The sequence below is a fragment of the Phyllobates terribilis genome, unplaced genomic scaffold (assembly GCF_046119375.1).
Source record: "Phyllobates terribilis strain yellow unplaced genomic scaffold, ASM4611937v1 Scaffold_1__5_contigs__length_1240528914, whole genome shotgun sequence".
NCBI classification, from domain to species: Eukaryota; Metazoa; Chordata; class Amphibia; order Anura; family Dendrobatidae; genus Phyllobates; species Phyllobates terribilis.
The window spans coordinates 604933354-604958377 of record NW_027362761.1 but is presented as its reverse complement, the minus strand read 5'-3'; the positions used below and the strand labels follow the sequence as shown (position 1 = coordinate 604958377).

The 25024-nt window shown below is 47.8% G+C and overlaps 1 protein-coding gene across 8 annotated transcripts in view; it reads left to right on the top strand.

The window, feature by feature from the left end:
- CNTFR (ciliary neurotrophic factor receptor) overlaps nt 1-24368 on the top strand; it is an 869018-nt gene extending 844650 nt beyond the window's left edge. For 5 of the 8 annotated variants that reach the window (XM_073683161.1, XM_073683177.1, XM_073683152.1 and 2 more), the window contains 2 exons: nt 6886-7042; nt 21448-24368. In XM_073683161.1, the coding sequence (XP_073539262.1) occupies nt 6886-7042; nt 21448 (158 nt within the window). In that variant the 3' untranslated portion in view covers nt 21449-24368. Of the gene's footprint in view, nt 1-6885; nt 7047-21447 lie in introns of those variants that run through there. The other 3 variants (XM_073683136.1, XM_073683119.1, XM_073683127.1) reach the window with 1 other exon arrangement.
- The last annotated feature ends 656 nt before the right edge of the window (nt 24369-25024 follow it).

The following is a 25024-nucleotide window of genomic DNA, read 5'->3' as shown; positions in this document are numbered from 1 at the left end:
CCTCTTCTTTTCTCCTCTTTTCTCGTCTCTTCCTTTCTCCTCTCTTTTCTCCCTTCCTTTCTTCTCTTCCCCTCTCCTCACATCCCTCTAGCTTTCTCCACCATTGCCCCTTCTCACCATACAGAGATGATTAGCTCTTGCCTTGAGCTCAGACCTTCCGTTGTACGTTCTCCATAACTGAACAGTCTGGATGTGTGAGATGTAGCTGGGTCCTTTCTTTCCTTGGGTCCCTGAGGATCCTCGGGGGCGGTGACCTCGCTACTTTCTTCAGGTTATAGGTGATGTGAATATAAGACCAAGGATGCTGATCTGGATCCGGGCCATGGATGAACATATGTCTCTGATCAGCCGGGAAGATGCTTGCACTTAGTGGAGGGATGAGCGGCGTGGATGTCATGTATCATACAGGGAACAGATGGGACGTGTGCAGCGGTGGGAACGTTCGTCGCCTGGACAGATCCCAGTTATTTGTGTATAATAAATTCTGCTCCTTCCACCCCCAGGGCCTCGCTATGTGACGGCCTCATAAACATTATGTATTATATTCTAATTATTAATACTCCACATCAAAGTGATGTCTGCGCAGCGCGGCCTCTGCTCCCCTCCCCCGCCAGGATATCATTAAAGCCTCCTCCTGGGGAGGGGAGACCACTGACCTCCATGTCCTGTGTATTAGAGTAATTAAAGTCTAATGAGCAAATAATGAAAGCCCCTCACATAGTGCAGACCACTTAACCCTGTGATGGCATCATGTGTAGCTGAGACATTGCAGGGTAGCACCTCCCAAGACGGCAGAGATCTGCTACGAAAATTCCTCGTCTTCCTTTACAGCAGATGTTTTCCTTCTTCAGATCCAAAGCGAAAAGATGAAGAAATGTAAAGAAAAGACTTTTACCGACTCCGATCACCTCCTCACTACTCTCGTTACGTCTCCCCGAAATACAACCCCCGAGTAATATAAGGACCCCAAACCTTCACTACAGCCTGAAGATGGGATCAATTCATCAGTCACTCCTTGTAGCATCTTAAGCCTCATATCTTCCCACTGAGTCACTAGGCTTCATGGGGAACAGATAAGGCCCATCCCCAAACTGTCCCCACAAAGCTGAAGCTACAATTATCCACAATGTCTTGTGCTGAATATTAAGGCTTTGTGCGCACGTTCAGTATTTGATTGCAGAAATTTCTGCATCCCTTGGAAGCAAAATCTCTGGCGTAAAAACACGCGTTTTGCTGCTATTTTGGTGCATTTTTGATGTGTTTCTCCACAGAAATGACTGCTTTTTGGAGCTGAATAAAGATATTTGAAAAAAGAAACTTGGGTCATCGCTTTAACTCTTGGATTACCCTCGGACCCGGGGTGAGTATATTGGTTAATTTAAAGGATTAAAGAATGTGTCTGTTTTATTTCAAATAAAGTGTTTAATTCTTAGTTTGTGTGTTTATTTAACTCTTTACTTAGTAATGAGGGTGTCTGACTGACACCTCTTCATTACTAAAGCTAAGGTCACCTAATCCCATTACTCCTAACGCTGCACTTGTTTGGTCAGTACATGCGGATCCACCGCATATAATGACATTTCAATCGGTTAAAATCTGCAGCGGAGACTAGCGTCTCTGCTACAGAAACTGACATGCTGCGATTGAGTTTAGGTACATGCCCATGATCAGGAAATGCCACAGATTTGGCGCTGCGTGTTTATGCAGCGTCAAACCCGCAGCGGCCAGATTTTCGAGCATAGTGGATGGGATCTCTAGAAATCATAGGCCCACTATGTGTGCATCTGAGGCTGCGGATCACACGCGGACACTGACATCCGGCGCATCTTTCAGGACCGCAGCATGTGAAATTGTGCAACAGAAATTTGACAACTAGAATGTATTGAATGCGAGAAATTCCCATGATTCAGTGAACACATGCAGATTTATCTGCATTCAATAGAACGCAGTGTTTTGGATGCAGCAAAAATATGCTCCGTCCAAGGAGCTGTTACGTCCGGATCGTGGGCACATAGCCTAAAATTAAAAAAAACAGCATTGGCTCCCGCATCATTTTCATAAGAAGCAGAGGGAAAGCCAACTACACTGTGTGCAGAATTATTAGGCAAGTTGTATTTTAGAGGATTATTTTTATTATTGATCAACAACTATGTTCTCAATCAGCCCAAAAGACTCATAAATATCCAAGCTTAATATTTTTGGAAGTTGGAGTGGGGTTTTTTTAGATTTGGCTATCTTAGGAGGATATATGTTTGTGCAGGTAACTATTACTGTGCAGAATTATTAGGCAACTTAATAAAAAACAAATATAATCCCATCTCACTAGTTTATTTTCACCAGGTAAACCAATATCAGTGCACAAAATTTAGAAATAAACATTTCTGACATGCCAAAACAAAAACCAAAAAAATTAGTGATCAGTATAGCCACCTTTCTTTATGATGACACTCAAGAGCCTCCATCCATAGATTCTGTCAGTTGCTTGATCTGTTTTCGATCAACATTGCGTGCAGCAGCCACCACAGCCTCCCAGACACTGTTCCCAGAGGTGTACTGTTTTCCCTCCCTGTAGATCTCACATTTTATGATGGACCACAGGTTCTCTATGGGGTTCAGATCAGGTGAACAAGGGGGCCATGTCATTATTTTTTCTTCTTTTAGACCTTTACTGGCCAGCCATGCTGTGGAGTAGTTGGATGCATGTGATGGAGCATTGTCCTGCATGAAAATCATGTTTTTCTTGAACGATACCGACTTCTTCCTGTACCACTGCTTGAAGAAGTTGTCTTCCAGAAACTGGCAGTAGGTCTGGGAGTTGAGCTTCACTCCATCCTCAACCCTAAAAGGTCCCACAAGTTCATCTTTGATGATACCAGCCCATACCAGTACCCCACCTCCACCTTGCTGGCGTCTGAGTCGGAGTGGAGCTCTCTACCCTTTACTGATCCAGCCTCTGGCCCATCCATCTGGCCCATCAAGAGTCACTCTCATTTCATCAGTCCATAAAACCTTTGAAAGATCAGTCTTAAGATATTTCTTGGCCCATTCTTGACATTTTATCTTATGTTTCTTGTTCATAGGTGGTGGTTTTTCAGCCTTCCTTACCTTGGCCATGTCCCTGAGTATCGCACACCTTGTGCTTTTTGATACTCCAGTAACGTTGCAGCTCTGAAATATGGAAAAACTGGTGGCGAATGGCATCTTGGCAGCTTCACGCTTGATTTTCCTCAATTCATGAGCAGTTATTTTGCGCCTTTTTTGGCCAACACGCTTCTTGCCACCTTGTTGGCTATTTGCCATGAAACGCTTGATTGTTCGGTGATCACGCTTCAAAAGTTTGGAAATTTCAAGACTGCTGCATCCCTCTGCAAGACATCTCACAATTGTGACTTTTCAGAGCCGTCACATCTCTCTTCTGACCCATTTTGCCAAAGAAAAGGAGGTTGCCTAATAATTAAGCACACCTTATATAGAGTGTTGATGTCATTAGTCAACACCCCTCCTCATTACAGAGATGCAATCACCAGATTTACTTAATTAGTAGTTGGCTCTCAAGCCTATGCAGCTTGGAGAAGGACAACATGTATAAAAAGTATCATGTGATCAAAATACTCATTTGCCTAATAATTCTGAACACAGTGTACTGGGGGCTGATATTACTAGCCGGCGAAGGGGCCATTAGCTAAAGATGGTCCCCTGGCTATTAATAACAGCCCACAGCTGTTTGCATAGCTTTTACTGGTTAGATTACAGGGGGACCCCCCAAAAAAATTTACATAGGGTCCCCCTATAAAATTTAGCCAGCAAAGTCTAGGCTGACAGCTGCAGGCTGATATTAATAGCCAGGGAAGGGGTCATGGATCCGGGCACCCTCCAAGGCTAATAATATCAGCTCTCAGCAGTCCCAGAAATGGCGCAACCATAAGATGCGCCAAATTTGGTGTTTAGCCTCCGCTCTTCCCACTTACCCTGATGTGATGGTAAGTGGAGTAATAAGGCTGGGGTTCATGTCAGTCTTGTATTGGCAGCGGACATGAAGCCCAAGTTAGTAATAAGGGCATCTATAAGACGTCCCCATTACTAACCCCATAGTAAAGGTTTGGAAATAAAGACACGGCCAGAATAAAGTCTTTTATTTTAAATAAATGATTAAAACCATGTGGAATTTTATTTAAAAATAAAAAAAACACAGTATACACACCTAACACCTAATCCGTAGATGCCATTGTCACCTGTAAAAAAAAACAAACAACCATATCCCTCACCTCTCTGCCTCATGACATAATCCAGTGTCCCACAAATATCTGGGTCACTTCTACAGCAGTCACATCAGCAATCACTGATGTGACTGTTGAAGAGGACAGCACTGTATACACTGACAGGAGTGTAATCGCTCCTGTCAGTGTATAGCGCTGAGCTGCCAGGAGTGAGGGCACTGGAGTTTAATCAGCTGATAATGTGCGGTTCTGTCACTGCACAGAACACATCTCCTCCAGAGTCCAGTGTTGGCGGCTTTACACCACTCCATCCGACACTCAGCATTGTGCTTGGTGATGTACGGCTGCATGCAGCTGCTCGGCCATGAAGCTCCCGGCGGGGGCACAGTGTTTGTTCGGACACCAGAGGAGGTCTGAGCTTTGCAGTTATGGGGTCAGCAGAGCAGTGGTGACTTTACTGCCCTCCTCTGCTCCTGAGCACTCGGTCCCCCGCTCTGTGACTTTACGGGGTCTCTTTCTGCGGTTCCTTCCACTTCTCAATAATATCACTCACAGGTGATGGGGGAAGATCCAGGAGGAAGAAATTTCATGGACGGACATTACCCTGGTTGCTCCTATTACAGGACCGCGCTGGTATCAGGGAGCTCTGCACCACCGGCCGTTCTGTCACATGATACTAAAGGCAAACGGCATAGCGTCGGGCTGAAGGGTATAAACCGGGGGGCATGGTGCAGGCGGTTTTAAATGTGGGGGGAGGTTGAGGAGCCAGATTTTATACACTGGGGGCTGAGGGTCTGGAGGTTATACACTGGGGTGAGGGGCCGAAGGTTATACACTAGTGGCGAGGGGCACAGAGGTTATACACTGGGAGCGAAGGGCCGGAGGTTATACACTGGCGTGAGGGGCCGGAGGTTATACACCGGGGGCCGGATGTTATACACTGGGAGCAATGGGGCCGGATATTATACATTGGGAGGCAATGGGGCCGGATATTATACACTTGGGGGTGAGGGGCTGGGTGTTATACACTGGAGGTCAGTGGGGCCAGATTTTATACACCGATGGTGAGGGACCGGATGTTATCCTCTGTTGGGGTGAGAGGCTGGGTTTCATAGACTGGTGGCGAGAGTCTGGATATTATACACTGGGGGGCAATTGTGCTGGATTCTATACATCCGGGGCAGGGGACTGGATGTTATACACTGGTTGCGAGAGTTCAGATGTTATACAATGGGGGCGAGCGGCTGGATGTTATACACCGGGGGGCGAGAATCCAGACATTATACACTGGGGGGGTGAGAATCTGGATGTTTTACACCAGGGGGTGAAAATCTGGATGTTATATACCAGCGGGGCGAGAATCTGGATGTCATACACCGGGGGGCGAGAATCCGGATGTTATTCACTGGGGGCCAATGGGACCAGATATTATACATTGATGAAAACGTGGGGCCCAATACTTTTCTCCATGTCGTATATTGTTTAGTTACATTGTATCACTCTGGTGATGCCCGTGGTTTTGCACTCTGGTGATGCCCGTGGTTTTGCACTCTGGTGATGCCCGCGAGTTTTGCACTCTGGTGATGCCCCCAGTTTTGCATGCACTGTGGTGATGCCCCCAGTTTTGCACTCTGGTGATGCCCCCAGTTTTGCACTCGGGTGATGCCCACAGTTTTGCACTCGGGTGATGCCCACAGTTTTGCACTATGGTGATGCCCACAGTTTTGCACTCTGGTGATGCCCACAGTTTCGCCCCTGGTCTGCCCCATGATGCTTTGAAATCTTGCACATTGCGACACTTTTCACTTACTTGTCAGCGCTTCATGCAGTTTAGTTGATGGGACTTCACCAACAAGAAACTTGCATTTAAAATCCACAGGTTCCTGTCCGGGCAGCTGCTCGCTGAGGTGCTTGGCGTACACTGGGCGGGACTGAAGCCGTAACAAGCCATAGATCATAATTATCCTCCGCGTTCCCCCGTAATTGACTCCCGGCCATTGGGGAAAATCCTGTTATTTAGAGCAGAATGTGCGTTACAGTCCCAGGGGTGGAGAGAAGCGGATTTACGATATGAATTATGCCGCAAAGACGTGACTGACGGGATGTGGGATGTAACGTCTCCTTATAGATGAGGATGGATGGCGTTCACTGCACAGATGGTCGACTTCCACGTACAAAACCTCTAATTTATAAAGTGCGTTCCGGGCGGCGGTAGCCGGATTATTGGATTTACGATGTACAGTAGATCGCAGCCTGACTATTAAGTTATTACCCGGTGTTCAGCGTCCTCCATGTACAGTAGATCGCAGCCCGACTATTAAGTTATGACCCGGTGTTCAGCGTCCTCCATGTACAGTAGATCGCAGCCCGACTATTAAGTTATTGCCCGGTGTTCAGCGTCCTCCATCGTTACCATCTGGCGTTAATCACTCGAGATTGTGACGTCATCAGAAAAGAAAGCAAAAGTCACAACAAAGTAACAAAAGTGACAAATCGAGATGTTCTGATAATGTTGTTTCCATATTTCATCACTTGCAGATGGGTGACGTTTCCATTCAGTGATTCCCATCGTTCACCGCTCTTCCTCAGCGTTGTGGAGTTTATATATCACTTTTATAATGAATTTCCGGTAGATAATAACATAAATGCATCAATCTCTTCCTTTCAGAGACGACAACGACAATCACAACCACAACCACGACGACTTATGTGGCGCCTCCAACCACCAAACCTTGTGACCCAGAGCCTACAGTAGGATCAACGGCGGTCAGAGCGTCCTGGATCTTCACGTTGTTACTGGTTCCAGCTGGGATTTTGCTCATGTGGTAAGATCGGATTGTAAGATGGCTGGTGGTCTTAGCTTTTTGCTGTGCAGATTTTTTCCTCTTGTGACCCTTAAATAAGTTCAAACGACTCAAATAAACCCATCATGTACCACAGCACGGTGCACGTTCCTGCCAAGACATCACTATCCTACACCCTCAATGTACCACAGCACAGCAAATGTTCCTGGCGTGACGTCACCCACCTAAACCCATCATGCACCACAGCACGGTCCATGTTCCTGCTGTGACATCACCCAACCAAATCCTCCACGTACCACAGCACGGTGCACGTTTCTGCCATGACATCACCCACCTAAACCCATCATGTACCACAGCACGAAGAACGTTCCTACCGTGACATCATCAACCTCAACCCATCAAGTACCACAACGCGAAGAACGTTCCTACCATGACATCACCCACCTAAACCTATCATGTACCACAGTGTGGAAAACATTCTTACCGTGACATCATCCACCTCAACCCATTGTAGCGTCGGCGTCCCTGCCTCCTGCTAGGCAGGGACGCTGTTCCCCTCACCTCTCCGCTCTGTGCCCGGCGTCTTCCTCCCGCTCTGCTGGCAGCGCGCGCTGCTTCCCGGCCACTGTGCTTAGGGCGCGCGCGCTCCCCCTCTCTTAAAGGGGCCGCGCGCGCCGTCCTAAGGAGTCCGCGGCCAATGGCCGGAGGACCTCACCATATATAAGGCACCTCCTCCAAAATGGAGGTGCCCGAGCAATGTTGTTGCAAAGCCTTCACTCTGCTTCAGCCCTCAGGTCCCGTTGCCAGTCACCTGCCAGATTCCTGCTTGATACCTGCCTGATATCCGCTTACCTGCTTGCAAGCCTGCGGTCCGACGGTCTGCCTTCCGACACCTGTCAGTCTGTCTATGGACCAGCCTGCCCGCTCACCTGGGAGCGCTCACCTGCTACCTGCCTGCTAGCCTACCTGGAGGCTCTGCCGTCACTTGCCGTGACCACCTGCCAGTCCAGAGACTCTTGCCCGCTCACCTGGGAGCGCTCACCTGCTACCTGCCTGCTAGCCTACCTGGAGGCTCTGCCGTCACTTGCCGTGACCACCTGCCAGTCCAGAGACTCTTGCCCGCTCACCTGGGAGCGCCCACCTGCTACCTGCCTGCTAGCCTACCTGGAGGCTCTGCCGTCACTTGCCGTGACCACCTGCCTGTCCGGAGACTCATGCCCGCTCACCTGGGAGCGCTCACCTGCTACCGGCCTGCTAGCCTACCTGGAGACTCTGCCGTCACTTGCTGTGACCACCTGCCCGTCCAGAGACTCTTGCCCGCTCACCTGGGAGCGTCCACCTGCTACCTGTCTGCTAGTCTACCCAGAGACTGTCCCTGTCACTTGCTGTGACTACCTGCCCTTCTACCCAGAGACTGTCCCTGTCACTTGCCGTGACTACCTGCCCTTCTACCCAGAGACTGTCCCTGTCACTTGCCGTGACTACCTGCCCGTCTTCCCTGGGAGCCACCCGCTTCCTCACAAGGACCGCCCCCTTGTAGAGTTGCTCAGAGGTTCCGCCTCCCAGACCCGTTACACCCATCATGTACCACAGCGCGAAGAACGTTCCTACCGTGACATCATCCACCTCAACCCATCAAGTACCACAGCGCGAAGAACGTTCCTACCGTGACATCACCCACCTAAACCCATCATGTACCACAGCGCGGAGAACATTCCTACAACAACATCACCCACCTAAACCCATCATGTACCACAGCGCGGAGAACGTTTCTATCGTGACATCACCCACCTAAACCCATCATGTACCACAGTGTGGAAAACATTCTTACCGTGACATCATCCACCTCAACCAATCATGTACCACAGCGCGAACAACGTTCCTACCGTGACATCACCCACCTAAACCCATCATGTACCACAGTGTGGAAAACGTTCCTACCGTGACATCACCCACTTAAACCCTACATGTACCACAGCATGGCGCACGTTCCTACCGTGACATCACCCACGTAAACCCATCATGTACAACAGCGCGGCGCATGTTCCTACCATGACATCACCCACCTAAACCCATCATGTACCACAGTGTGGAAAACATTCTTACCGTGACATCATCCACCTCAACCAATCATGTACCACAGCGCGAAGAACGTTCCTACCGTGACATCATCCACCTCAACCCATCAAGTACCACAACGCGAAGAACGTTTCTACCGTGACATCACCCACCTAAACCCATCATGTACCACAGTGTGGAAAACGTTCCTACCGTGACATCACCCACTTAAACCCTACATGTACCACAGCGTGGCGCACGTTCCTACCGTGACATCACCCACGTAAACCCATCATGTACAACAGCGCGGCGCATGTTCCTACCATGACATCACCCACCTAAACCCTACATGTACCACAGCACGGTCCATGTTCCTGCAGTGACATCACCCACCTAAACCCATCATGTACTACAGCGTGGCGCACGTTCTTACTGTGACATCACCCACCTAAACCCATAATGTACCACAGTGCGGCGCACGTTCCTGCCATGACATCACCCACCTAAATCCATCATGTACCACAGCACGGCGCTCGTTCCTGCCGGGATCTCACCCACCTAAACCCATCATGTACCACAGCATAACGCACGTTCCTGTCGTGACATCACCCACTTATACCCTTCATGTACCTCATCGTGGCGCATGTTCCTGCCGTGACATCACCCACCTAAACCCATCATGTACCACAGCGTGGCGCACGTTCCTGCCGTGATCTCACCCACCTAAACCCTACATGTACCACAACTTTCTAAATCACACAAAAGAATATAACCACAGAACCAATAAAAGTAGTAAATCAATTAAATTTAAATCTTTATTAAGGAATAGATAATAAAATGAAAACACACTAAAAGCGACACAACCACAGGAGAAGGTAATAGTAATTTCAAATAATATAATGTAATTCCACAACGCGGCACACATTCCTGCCGAGACATCACCATCCTACACCCATCATATAACCACAGCGCAGCGCACGTTCCTGCCGAGACATCACCATCCTACACCCATCATATAACCACAGCGCGGCACGCATTCCTGCTGAGACATCACCATCCTACACCCATCATATAACCACAGCGCGGCACACATTCCTGCCGAGACATCACCATCCTACACCCATCATATAACCACAGCGTGGCGCACGTTCCTGCCGGGATCTCACCCACCTAAACCCTACATGTACCACAACTTTCTAAATCACACAAAAGAATATAACCACAGAACCAATAAAAGTAGTAAATCAATTACATTTAAATCTTTATTAAGGAATAGATCATAAAATGAAAACACACTAAAAGCGACACAACCACAGAAGGAGGTAATAGTAATTTCAAATAATATAATGTAATTCCACAACGCGGCACACATTCCTGCCGAGACATCACCATCCTACACCCATCATATAACCACAGCGCAGCGCACGTTCCTGCCGAGACATCACCATCCTACACCCATCATATAACCACAGCGCGGCACACATTCCTGCTGAGACATCACCATTCTACACCCATCATATAACCACAGCGCGGCACACATTCCTGCTGAGACATCACCATCCTACACCCATCATACAACCACAGCGCGGCGCACGTTCCTGCCGAGACATCACCATCCTACACCCATCATATAACCACAGCGCGGCGCACATTCCTGCCGAGACATCACCATCCTACACCCATCATATAACCACAGCGCGGCACACATTCCTGCCGAGACATCACCATCCTACACCCATCATATAACCACAGCGCGGCGCACGTTCCTGCCGAGACATCACCATTCTACACCCATCATATAACCACAGCGCGGCACACATTCCTGCCGAGACATCACCATTCTACACTCATCATATAACCACAGCGCGGCACACGTTCCTGCCGAGACATCACCATTCTACACCCATCATATAACCACAGCGCGGCACACATTCCTGCCGAGACATCACCATTCTACACCCATCATATAACCACAGCGCGGCGCACGTTCCTGCCGAGACATCACCATTCTACACCCTCTATGTATAACCAAACTGATGAAAAAAACTACAAAAAGGTCAATAGTAATGGTGCAATATATTAGATATTTTATTGATCAAGAATTAAAAGTGTACAAGGGTGAGAAAAACAACCAATAGAAAAAGCGAGCGCACAATCACGATGGCAGATAAATCTAAAAGTTCAAATAGATAATCCTATCCCAATCAATAATTAGATTTGTAAATGGACAATCCAATTAAATAAATAAATAGCTGCTAGGTATCAGAACAAATGCAAAACTGCAGACATGTAGATAACACAGAAATCGCCTAAGTAATATAGATAATCAGATCCAGAGAAGGTTTGTGAAATAATGACAAAAATGCAAGAGTTCAACAACAACAAAGTTCACCTAAACACTTCTGTGGCGCTCTCTTAACTCCACACACACAGACTGGAGACTTCCTTGTCTCCAACACGCAACAGAGAAAAAATCTCAGTAGCTGGATATTTAACTTCCCCAACCACACCCTTGAGGTGGAGATATGGTGAGTGGCCGTCCCACCCATCTCTTCCAGCCACTCACAAAAAACCCAACCCTGTCATCACATAACATGCTGAAGAGAAACTCCTGGGTTTCATATCACGGAAGATAGCAAACTTTATGACACATATCTCCCTCACATACATCACCAGTGACCCTGTCACATATCCCCCTCCCCCTCTGCCCAAATCTGGGGGTTTTGGCACCTTCAGACCCCAAACAGGGAATTCTGGAGAGGGTATCCGCGTTACCGTGTAACTTTCCGAGTCTATGCTCTACGTGTAAACTAAAGTCCTGTAGTCCTAAGATCCACCTAGTCACCCGGACATTCTTGCCCTTCTTTTCCCTTAACCATCTCAAAGGTGTATGATCTGCCACCAATGTAAACCTACGGCCTAGTAGGTAATACTTCAGTGTATCCACAGCCCATTTAATGGCTAAGCACTCTTTCTCAACAATGGCATAGTTTTTCTCGCAGGAAGAGATCTTCCGGCTCAGATACAGGATGGGATGTTCTTCCCCATTTATTTCTTGAGACAGCATGGCTTCCAACCCAAGTTCTGAAGCATCCGTCTGGACCATGAATTCTTTACTGAAGTCCGATGCGACCAGCACCAGATGTTTACACAGAGCCAGCTTCAGCTCATGGAATGCCAGCTCTGACTCAGCAGTACATTTGGCCATCGTCGATTTGGTGCCTTTAGGGGGTCCATCAGTGGTGAGGCAATTATAGCGAAATTAGGGATAAACCGCCAATAATATCCCACAATTCCAAAAAACGCCCTCACCTGCTTCTTGGACTTCTGTATTGCCTCGACCTTGTTTACATGTGGCTTAATTTCGCCTCTCCCGACGATATAGCCTAAGTACTTGGCCTCTTCCTTCCTTATGGCACATTTTTTTGGATTGATAGTAAACCCTGCTTTCCTCAGAGCATCCAGAATTGCCTGTACCTTTGGTACATGGCTACCCCAGTCTGGGCTGAAGACCACAATGTCATCAAGGTAGGCTGTGGCATACTCATGCGGAGCTCGGATCTGATCCATGGCCCTCAGGAAGGTGGTTGGGGCCCGCTGCAGTCCGAAAGGCATTCTGATGTATTGAAAGCACCCATCAGATGCCGTCTTCTCCTTGGGACTCTGGGACATGGGGATCTGCCAGTAGCCCTTTGTCAGGTCGAGGGTGATAATGTACTGTACCTCGCAGGTCCAAGCCTCTCAACGAGTTAATCAACGCGGTACATCAAGTACTCGTCAAATGTAGACACATCACTCAGCCTGCGGTAGGCGTTGCAAAACCGCCACTCCCCGTCGGGCTGTGGCACGAGGATGATAGGACTCAACCATCCGCTTTTTGACTCCTCTATCACATCGAGGTCTAGCATTCTCTTTACCTCACTTGAGATTACCTCATTGCGTGCTTTGGGAATCCTATATGGTTTAAGGTTCACCCTTATGTGCGGCTCTGTCAGCACGTCACGCTCCACCACCTGCGTACACCCCGGCAACTCAGAGAACAGGTCACGGTTCCGCTTCAGCAGTTCTCAACACTGTTACTTCTGGGCAGGCGATAGAGCCTCCACAATTGAGACATCCTCCACTTTGGCTTTTGGACGGGCTCCCAGGCAAGGAGCTTCCAGCGATTCCCGATCTCACCATGGCTTGAGCAAGTTCACGCGGTATACTTGGTGAGGCTTTCTTCATCCTGGCTGGTAGAACTTGTAATCAACCTCGTCCAGTTTTTCCACCACCTCGTATGGTCCTTGCCACTTGGCTAGGAACTTGTTCTCAACCGTGGGGATAAGCACCAGCACGCGGACCCAGGCTGGAACTGCCTCAGCCTCGCTGATCGGTTATACACCCTTGCCTGTGCCTCCTGTTCCTGAAGAAGATGCGCCTTCACTTTCACATCACTTTTGCCATTCTCTCCAGCAACTGGGCGACGTGCTCTATGATGCTTCGGTGGGGCGTGACCTCAGCTTCCCAGATTTCCTTGGCTTTGTCTAGGAGCCCTCGTGGAAGTCGACCATACAGGAGCTCGAACTCTGAGAAGCCAGTGGAGGCTTGAGGAACTTCTCTGATGGAGAAGAACAGAGACGGAAGCAGATAGTCCCAGTCTCAACCATCCTTCTCAATGGGCTTCTGGAGCATGGGCTTTTAATGTCTTATTGAAACGTTCTACTAGGCTATCCGTCTGCGGATGGTAAATTGAGGTCCGCAGCTGGGCAGTCTAGAGGACCTTACACAGCTTCTTCATCACCATGCTCATTAAGGGGGTTCCCTGGACAGTCAAGATCTCCTTTGGCATGCCCATCCTGGCAAAAATATGGTCAAGTTCCCGGGCTATACTTTTGACCAAAGAGTTCCTTAGTGGTACCGCTTCTGGGTATCAGGTCACATAGTCCATGACCGCTAGGATGTATTGATGCCCCATGCTGATTTAACTAAGGGACCTACTAGGTCCATGACAATTCTCTCAAATGGGACCTCTATCACATAGTAACATAGTAACAGTTTGTAAAGCCGAATAAAGACTTGCGTCCATCAAGTTCGACCTGTTAGTTCTGTAATTGCTAAAGTTGATCCAGAGGAGGGAAAAAACCCCAAATGATTTAGCCAATCTTCACCTGAGGAAAAATTCCCTCCCGACTCTGAAACCAGCAGTCAGAATAAATCCCTGTATCAACCTACTATTTTATTTTATTTTTAAGTATATGCTGAAATCTGCCTGGTATCTAGAAATGCATCCAGTCCCCGCTTGAACTGGTTTAGTGAATCCGACATTACCGTCTCCTCACTCAGTGAATTCCATATTCTCACTGCTCTTACCGTAAAGAACCCCTTCCTATGCTGGTGCTGAAACCTTTTCTCTTCCAGTCTTAGTGAATGCCCTCTTGTTACCGTAATATCCCTCCTTTTGAACAAATCCCGGGCAAGGTCTCTATACTGTCCCCTAACATATTTGTACACATTTATTATGTCCCCCCTCAACCTTCTCTTTTCCAGGCTGAATAGTCCTAGTTTTGCCAACCTCTCTGGGTATTGCAGTCCCTCCATTCCCTTTATTAATTTTGTTGCCCTCCTTTGTACCTTTTCAAGCTCATTTATATCCTTTCTATATATTGGGGCCCATAACTGAGCACAGTATTCCAAGTGTGGTCTGACCAGAGCTTTGTACAGTGGAAGAACAATGTTCTCATCCTTTGCAGCTATACCTCTTCTGATACATCCCATTACCCTGTTTGCCCTTACAGCAGCCGCCTGACTTTGGGCACTCCAATTTAGTTTGCTATCAATCAAGATGCCCAAGTCCTTCTCCATCTCTGAATTCCCCAATGGTTTCCCATTCAGTGAGTACTGGTGACTTCCATTTTTCCTTCCCATATGTATGACCTTACATTTCTCCTCGTTAAACCTCATTTGCCATTTAATGCTCCACCTACCCAGCTTATCCAAATCCCTCTGTAGGTCTGCACTATCCTCTTTTGTATTAATTGTTTTACATAACTTTGTGTCATCTGCAAATATTGATATTTTACTATTTATCCCGTTGACTATGTCGTTAATAAAGATATTAAATAACATTGGGCCTAGTACAGACCCCTGTGGTACCCCACTAGTGACGCTTACCCAATCTGAGTATATTCCATTTATAACCACCCTCTGCCTTCTATCCCTTAGCCAGTTAGCTACCCACTTGCAGACATTTTCCCCCAGCCCCATCATTCTCATTTTGTATACCAACCTATTATGTGGCACGCTATCGAACGCTTTTGAGAAGTCGAGATACACGACATCCACTGGTTCCCCCTGATCTACTCGAGAGCTCACCTCCTCGTAGAAGTCAATCAGGTTTGTTTGGCAGGAGCGATTCCTCATGAATCCATGTTGGTTCGGGGTTAATAGATTATTAGCATCAAGATGCTCCGTAATTGCCTCTTTAATGAAGCTTTCAAAAATTTTGCCCACAACGGACGTCAGACTCACCGGCCGATAGTTTCCGGCGTCACTTTTCGCTCCCTTTTTGAATATTGGCACTACATTCGCCTGTCGCCAATCAAGTGGCACAGACCCAGTCTCAACAGAGTCCTTAAATATAAGATATAACGGTCTGTCTTTCACATTACTTAGTTCCCTTAGTACCCGTGGGTGTATGCCATCAGGTCCTGGTGATTTGTTTATTTTAATGTTACTGAGGCGTTTCTGTACCCCAGCTTGGGTTAGATTTGTCATACTTAGTGGAGGATTAAGTTTGTCACTTCTCATTTCGCCTGTTAGTTCTTTTTCCTTTGTGAAAGTTGTCGAAAAAAAATTATTTAATAGATTAGCTTTATCCTCATCTTTCTCTATGATTTTGCCTTCATCACTTTTTATCTGTCCAATATTATCCGATTTAATCCTTTTACTATTTATATACGTAAAGAACAGTTTGGGATTTGATCTACTTTCCCTAGCAATACGTCTCTCTGTTTCCTCCTTCGCTATTTTTATTTGTTTTTTACAGGTTCTCGTTTTTTCCTTGTAACACATTAGTGCCTCCTTACTGTTTTCCTGTTTTAATCTCTTGAATGCCTCTTTTTTGCTATTTAACGCCCCTTTTACGTTCTTGTTCAACCATATTGGTTTCCTCTTATTTCTGGCCCTTTTATTCCCATACGGTATATACCTCTCGCACTGAGTATTCAGAATTCTTTTGAAGGTTTCCCATTTACTATTCGTATCCCTTTGATTAAGAACTTTGTCCCAGTCAATAAGTTGAAGGTTTTCTATCAGCTGATCAAACTTCGCCCTCCTAAAGTTTAATGTTTTAGTTGTTCCCTTATTGATAACCCTACTGAAGGGCATTTTGAAGTCGATAATATTATGGTCGCTATTACCTAGGTGCCCCCCTATCTGTACCTCAGTTATTCTATCAGGCCTATTAGTCAATATTAAGTCCAACACGGCCTTCTCTCTCGTTGGTTCCTGCACTAGTTGGGAGAGATAATTATCCTTAATATTTGTCAAGAACCTTTTTCCTTTCTGAGATCTACAGGTTTCTGTTTCCCAGTCAATATCCGGGTAGTTGAAATCCCCCATTACAATCACTTCATTATGTTTTGCTACTTTGTCTATTTGTCCTAATAGCAGATTCTCATTCTCCTCTGTTATATTTGGTGGCTTATAGCAGACCCCCAGTAATATTTTATTATTATTTTTTGCCCCCTCTATCTCTACCCACATGGACTCGACCCCCTCTTCTCCCTCTCCTATATCTTCCCTTAGTCTGGGCTTTAGAAGTGACTTTACATATAAGCAGACTCCTCCGCCCTTCCCCTGTTTCCGGTCCCTTCTAAATAAACTATAATCTAATAAATTTACCTCCCAGTCGTAGCTATCGTCTAGCCAAGTCTCTGTTATACCTACGATGTCATACCTCTCCTCCGATATAAGCGCCCGCAGCTCATCCGCCTTATTGGTCAGGCTACTTGCGTTGGTCAGCATGCAAGATAAAACTTTGGGGTTATTTAGCATCCTATTCTTCTCTAACGATCTAACTGTACTATCCCCACCCCCCTCTCCACCCTCATTATATTCACTTCTGCCCTTCCCCCTTGCTTGCCTCACATCCCAACTATTTCCTTGGTTCCCCCCCCCCCCCGTCTCTAGTTTAAAAACTCCTCCAACCTATTAGCCATCTTCTTCCCCAGCACCGCTGCACCCTCCCCATTGAGGTGCAGCCCGTCCCTACGGTAGAGCCTGTAGCCGACCGCGAAGTCGGCCCAGTTCTCCATGAACCCAAACCCTTCTGCCTTGCACCAACTCTTTAGCCACTTATTCACCTCCCTAACTTCCAGTTGGCGCTCCTGTGTGGCTCGCGGGATTGGTAGTATTTCTGAGAAAACTACCTTGGAGGTCCTTGCCCTAAGCTTGCTCCTAGGTCCCTGAAATCATTTTTAAGGACCCTCCATCTACCACTCACTTTGTCATTGGTGCCGATGTGGACCATGACCGCTGGGTCTTCGCCAGCCCCACCTAGTAACCTGTCAACCCGATCCGCGATGTGCCGGACTCGAGCGCCAGGGAGGCAGCACACCGTTCGGCGTTCCCGGTCTTTGTGACAGATTGCCCTGTCTGTCCCCCTAATAATAGAGTCACCCACTACCAGAACCTGTTTTGCCTGCCCTACACTTCCCCCCTCCCCCTCATTACTGGAGCATACACTCCCCCGGCGGTCAGAGGATCTGTCGTGCTCCAATAATGCCGGTTCTGAACCAGCCTTCCTATACTTCTTCCCTCTATCCCTCCTAACTGTTATCCAGCTCCCTGCCTGTTCAGCCTGCACTTCCCCTCTATGCTCCACCCCCAGTATTGACCCATTGAGTGTCTGCTCGGTGAGCAGCAAACTCCGTTCCATGTTGTCGATGCTCCTCAGTACCGCTATCTGAGCACTTAGATCCAGAATTTGGGCTTCCAAGTGCACGATATGCTCACATCTCTCGCAGCAGTATGGATCCTCGAGCGGTTGCTCACGGAATGCATACATTGCGCAAGATGTACACTGCACGGCTCCGGCCAACATGGACGTCATTCTAAATATGGGGATACAGTCAGTATATATATACACAAGTACAAAACACAATTATTTATATATAGGTGTATGGACGGGGATCAATTAGGGATGTGCAAGTGTATCAATTAGATATCGGCGGGGAATCAGTTAAGTATGGACGGGGAATCAATTAAGTATCAAGTATGGACGGGGGAATCAGATGAGTATGTCAGGTGGATTAATTAAGTAAAAAGTAAAGAAAGAATGAAATACAGTCAGCAATTCAGTCCTAAGTCCTCCCTTCCAAACTCCCTGAATCCAAAGTCACTGAAAAACAAGTCACACACTTACTTTCGTTCGCACTTACGCTTCGGACACACGCAGCTCTTTCACACTCGCAAACGCAATTCACACAGGTATTTTCTGCAGGATTCCCAATACCTCTTCACTTTCACCTCAATGCACTTCCAAAGGGGTTCACAGGTAACAGTACTAGGGGACTGCGGAAGTGAGGAGAGGGAGCGCTTATCTGGCAGGTGGGGCAGGACCTACAATAATTTAGGATCTCTTGGTTACATCCGGGCCAATAGAACCTCTGCAATATCCTCTCCTGAGTTTTCTCTACACCCAGATGTCCCCCCAAAACATGTGAATGGGCAATGTCTAAAACTCTCCGCCGGTAGGGTCCTCGAACCAACAGCTGCTCCACTATCTCACCTCCCCTCAGTTGGTTACCTGATACAATTAATCCCCATTAACTGCAAAGTGTGGGAATCTGGTGTCTGCCCATGGGTCTTGAGCAACCCCGTTACAGACGGTAACATTGTTAAACGCCCCCTTTAAGGTAAGGTCCCTAACTTGAGCAGCCCCAAAGTTCTCTCCGGACATTTCCGACTCAGGGAAGTTTGGCTCCTCGGTTACTGTCTTGTCCTCCTCCCCAACAAGGACACACAGGGGAAACTTATCCATCTTTGTTTTTGATGGAGTTTCTTCCCTAGGAATTTGGCTTTTGTCCAAGACACTCAGTACGACCCCCTTTTCCCACAAGAAAAAGTCCAGCCCCAATATGACCGGATGTATCAAGTCCTTGACTACCCTGACCTCATGGGACTGGGCACCGCAGTCTGTTCCCATTGTTACTCTGGCCACAGAGTAGTCTTTGGCGTCTCCGTGTATACAATGAACGCCCACGGATTTGGCAAGGATCAACTAGTGAGGAAGTGTAGCACTGATCAGGGTCACCAGACTTTTCCAGCCCAAGTACCATGACCCCATTAATAGGTTCAGCACACGCCTGTGGCCCCTTGCCGGGTTGACAGTCCACACTACAGGCCAGATAGGTGTAATAGGAACAATGCCACCCTATGTTGCAGTTCATCGGTTCAGAGGATATATGACACCTTGCGGCTACGTGTCCAGGATTGTGTCATCGCCAACAGACCACGTCCTTGACAATAGCTTTTGCGGGACTCTCAAAGGGATTGGGATGCCCCCCGTTTGTGGCTCTAGACCCCCTACGTGGGTATTCCAGTACGGGGACTTGACGATGTCCAGTTTCCCAAGCGATTTCTTAGCAACCTGCTACCTCTCTAATAGGCCAACCAGGCCGTCCGCGTTCCGAGGGTCGCGCTGGGCAACCCAGGTCTCTATTGGCCTAGGAATGGAGTGGATGAATCTGTCTATCACCACACACACAACCATCTGGGCAGGAGTGGAAGACTCTGGATGCAACCACTTCTGGACTAGATGCAGCAAGTCAAACATCTGCAAGCGAGGTTGTTTGTCGCCGGCATACGCCCAGTGGTGGACTCGATGGGCTTTAACCATCATAGTCACTGCCAGCTGTACCAAGTTTTTGGTCTTTAATTTGGCGTATTCCTTGGCATCCTGCAGTGCTAAGTCATAATACGCCTTTTGGGGATCGTCTGTAAAGTATGGCGCCAGCACCTCTGCCCAGTGCTCTGGCGGAAGTCTCTCTCAATCAGCCACCCTCTCAAAAACTGTCAGAAAGGCTACCACATCATCCCCCGGGGTCATCTTCTGCATGGTCCATCTTACTGCCTTCTGGACTTGTGAGGCATCTGCCAGAAGCTGCATATATGCTCCTGATGGTGCTGCTACTGTGCTGCATTTGCTGCTGCACTTGAATCTGCTGTAGCAACAGCTTAGTAGTTTCCTGCTGGGCTAGCTGCTGCTAGAGCTGCTGCTGCTGCTCTCAATGCTGATGGTGCTGTTCTCGCTTCTAGAGCTTCTGCTGATGGCTTTAGACCAGGTGCTTGATCAGCTCCTCCATGCTGACAGACATGTCTCGCTGGCTGGCACCTTTTACCCAGGACATATAACGTTCTCTGTAGCAGCTATATGTGTTCCTGGAACGTTGCCCGCATTCTCCACTAACTGTGGTAATGCGAGTCACTCGGCTCTCACAGAGGTAGACACAGGAACGCTTCTTGGGTTAATCCCCTGATTTATTAGGACACGGCATAAACTAATGCTGGGTTCAACAAAATAAACACAGCCTTTCTGGCATAACGAGAAACAAAAGACAACAAATAGCACAGTTCATAGGCCAATGGGGTTCCGCCCGCTCCAGGTACAACAACAAAGTTCACCTAAACACTTCTGTGGAGCTCTCTTGCTTCGACACACACAAACTGGAGGTTCCTTGTCTCCAAACACACAACTGAGAAAATAACTCGGTAGCTGGACGTTTAACTTCCCCAACCACACCCTTGAGGTGGAGATATGGTGAGGGGGCCATCCACCCATCTTCTACAGCCACTCACAAAAAACCCAACCCTGTCATGGCAGATTAACCCCGCAGCACATAACATACTGGAGAGAAACTGCTGGATTTCATACCACGGAACATAGCAACCTTCAGGACACATACCTGTTACAATATATATCAATGCATACTTAAATTATAAAGTGCTGTAGTGCTTAGATGTCTGATTAAACAGCTTATAATACATGATGTTGTTTTGCTGCTCGTATGGATTAATAGTATATAATGTATACTTGTATGGGAGCCAGCATGAATTGCCACAAGGATGCACCCACCCTGACGCGCGTTTCACGCTCCATGTACCACAAAGCGGTGCACGTTCTTGCCGTGATATCACCAATGTAAACCCTCCATGTACCACAGCTAGCTGCACATTCCTGCTGTGACATCACCATCCTACACCCTCCATGTACCACAGCCCGGCGCACATTCCTGCCGTGACATCACCGACCTAAACCCATCATGTACCACAGCGCAGCGCACGTTCTTTCTGTAACTCACCGACTTTCTCTCTTCTCTTTGCAGATTCCTTTGCCGCATTCCTACATAAAGTTTTTCAGTATTTTTCTCTATTTTGCACATGTTACGGAGGATACAAATTATTTTCATGTTATCTTCATTGGTTCCGAAAATTCTCTTCTTCCCTTGGAGCAATGGACAAATACAACCGAGAATGGAGCTCGGCACAGCGCCGAAGAGAACAAACAGCAGAGTACAAGACCCTATCATCACCCGATGTGAACGGAAAAACCACGGCCGCCACCACGAGAACAAGGGGAGCAAAAACAACGGACCGCACAGCATCTCCGTGGGAGGAGCCTCAGACTATACAGACAGATCTCTGGTTGATGGGACGCTACGATCGTCATGGGATCATACAGCTATACCGCCATGCCAAAGACGCAACTGCTACGTTTCTATCCCACCATGCTGTGCTTCCCAGGTCAAAGCTCAAAGGCGATGTCCTACCGGAAACATTACAGCCGGAAGTAATGCAGAACTTCCGGTATCTTCTGAGCCACAGGACAATATCACCCATAACCTTGGATAACCCTCATTCTACCGTTGGCGCCTTTTTACATTTTTCTTTATTTTTTTTGCCAAATGTTGGATTTTGTGCATCATAAAATTTTGAATTTTGTTTAAAACTGAGGAATTTTTTTCATTAATTTGATACCACAAGAAAAAAATGTTCTAAAGTTTCCGATGCTCTGCCGGGGGGAGGGAAAGTGACATTGGCGCTGCTCTGGGCGTCTTGGATTTAATGAACCTTTTTCTTACGGACTCTGAACAATCTACCCGTTTCATCCCAGAACTTTTCATACATTTCTGAGAGTTTTTTCCCCAATTTCATGGTGTCCTGGAACAAAACCAGAAGGGGGCGGCGCTGGTTTCACTACCGCATGGAATGTCACGTGACCTAGTATCAGCCGTGGGGGTCACGTTCTTCAGGGGACCCGTCACAAGGTGTCTTTTCTAGGATGGTTTTCTGACCCACTCCTCAGGGAGGAGGGGACACTGACGAGACCTGGAGGTGTCAGAGGAGAGGATTCCTACCCCACAGCGCTCACTAGATCCAGTCCGGGGGACTGTCAATCTCTGCTGGAAATAGAGGCTGCATCCAGTACAGCAATTAGCGAGTCTTCGATTCACATTCAATCCAGTTTATTCAATGTGAATCGATTGTACCTCATTATATCTCGAGGTGAATTCAATTACCTCTAGTCCAGACCCTGGAGTTCACCATTCAGCACTGGCGGTCTGCGCATTTCGAGGCTTTTATGCGGTTTTTAATGATAAGCCATAGAGCTGCGAAATGCGTGGTGTTCATGACTGTATGACGAGTGATCCAGGATTTGTGTAAAATGCGTTAAAGTAACTAAATAAGGCTAGCTCCCCCCTTCAGTCTCTGTCGCTCCCCTCTTCAGTCCCTGTCGCTCCCCTCTTCAGTCCCTGTCGCTCCCCTCTTCAGTCCCTGCCGCTCCCCTCTTCAGTCTCTGCCGCTCCCCTCTCCAGTCCCTGTCGGTACTGCAGTGATGACATGAAGAGATTGGTCGCAGCAGTGAATACCTGATATCATCGCTGCAGGAAACATGGAGGGCTGAATTGGGGAGAATTGCTTATTTTATTTCAGGCTTTTCAGCCAGAGACTATCCCTTTAAGTAACCATGTGACGTCCGCTAACATCCATAATGGCTGGGCCATGGTGATAAAGGTGGACTTCAGGTCAGCAGCGTTGGAGGTGCCCGGGTGCATACCTCTGGCAGCAGGATTATACCAATACCAGGTTCTTATTGGCTATTGATAGAAAGACTTGACATGTCCTGGCGGTCTCTAGGGGGGCACACACGTTGGCTCCAGCAATCTCCCTGATGTATCAGACGGTGCCCTCTTCTGTACTGGATGGTGACTGGCCCAATACAGGGGTAGGTGGGTGCCCAGGCCACAGGGTGGGGTGCAGCACTGACCATGAAGGAAGCTACAACCCCCAGTCCGGGATATACCATACACTCATCACACACCAGGGGGCGACAGTGAGCACAGGAGAAAGTTCCTCCCTGAAGAAAGAGAAAGTGTAACCTGTGATGTGAAGGACCTGGGGGGATCAAATAAAGACTCTGTAGGAAATGGGTTCACCGCGTGACTCGCGAGCGATCCCTGCACCAGTCCTGAAAATATCAGAAGAGACCGGAGATGCCCTTTAAATATGCTACACCCGCTAGAGTGAGGCGGAGATCGTCTGTGCACTTTATTAAAAAAAAAAAAAATCCGCAACCGGGTTTAACAAAAAAGTGGTAAATTCAGCGGAAAAATCCCCAAAACCCCTGGGAGAGAGGCAGACCCCCGGGAGAGAGGCAGACACTCCCGGGATATCTGTATAGGATGTAAGAAGCATCCCCTCCCCCACAATCAGTGACGGATCTATCTCTCAGGATGATTGGCTGGGCGGGTACTGTGTAATGCACTGATCCTGAGTGATCACGGTGTATACTCCAGTCACAGCCAGAGCTGCAAAAATCTCTACATCTCCCATAATTCATTGCCCCAGCCTGAGCTGCATTATGGGACGTCTCCAGACTCAGAATTATGAATGCAGCTCTGTATGTGACTGGAGAATAAGCCATAAGACTCAGGATCAGATGAAGTCCAGTGAAGGGGTGGTAAAAGTAAGTGAACCCCATGATGTTGCCTTTGTGTTGCTGAGACGACGCACTTAGCGGGATGTTGCAGTGTTGAGATCGTGCACCTTTCGCTCCGCCCTCTCTGGGGACACCAGTATTTTGTAACACAGCTCCTCCCCCTCGCGGGTTCAGTATTTAATACCGATCATCCTAGTATTAAAAAAAAAAAGATAAATCAACAGGAGAAATGTCCTCGCCGTATCTGAATTTTTTATAGATGTATATAACTGAGAGGTTGTTCATTAAATGTGATCATTTCATGATGCTCCGCCTCCTTGTGCTTCTTCCTCTAAGTATGAGCTGCAGTGTAAAGCATGGTAGAAGGACAAATCAGCAGCTTACTGTCTTGGGGGGGGGGGGGGGGGGAGTGCTTGCCCATCGCAGGCCACCTCTATGATTGTCTAGTGGACTTTACATGGGAGTTAACTCTCTACTTCCCACCCAACAGCAGGAACAGGATCCGCCCAATAGTCCCACACTGCGGTGCCCCCTACTGACTGGCAGCACGAAGGGCAGCACATACCAAATGATTTGCATTTTATGACTCAAATAGTAATGATGGAGTATGTCTCATTAACCCATTCGGCGAGCATGCCCGGGTGCTCGCCGAGTATTTTGGCGTGCTCGGCCTTTCTTTTACTGTTAAACAGCTGTGACACATGCAGTGATTGCCTGGCAAACAGAGACAGGCAATCACTGCATGTGTCACAACTGTCGTGACACTTGCAGCTGCAGCCACAGTAATAGAAAGGCCGAGCTCGTCAAAATACTCGGCGAGCACGCCATGATAATGAGACAGATTTTACGTTTTCCTCGGATATTTCTGGAGGATTTCTTATCTCGCTCTTCGCCCCCTTCCCCTGTCACCAGTGCAGCATCTCGCCCCCACTCTGTGTCGGTGACGTCGGCCCCATTTTCCC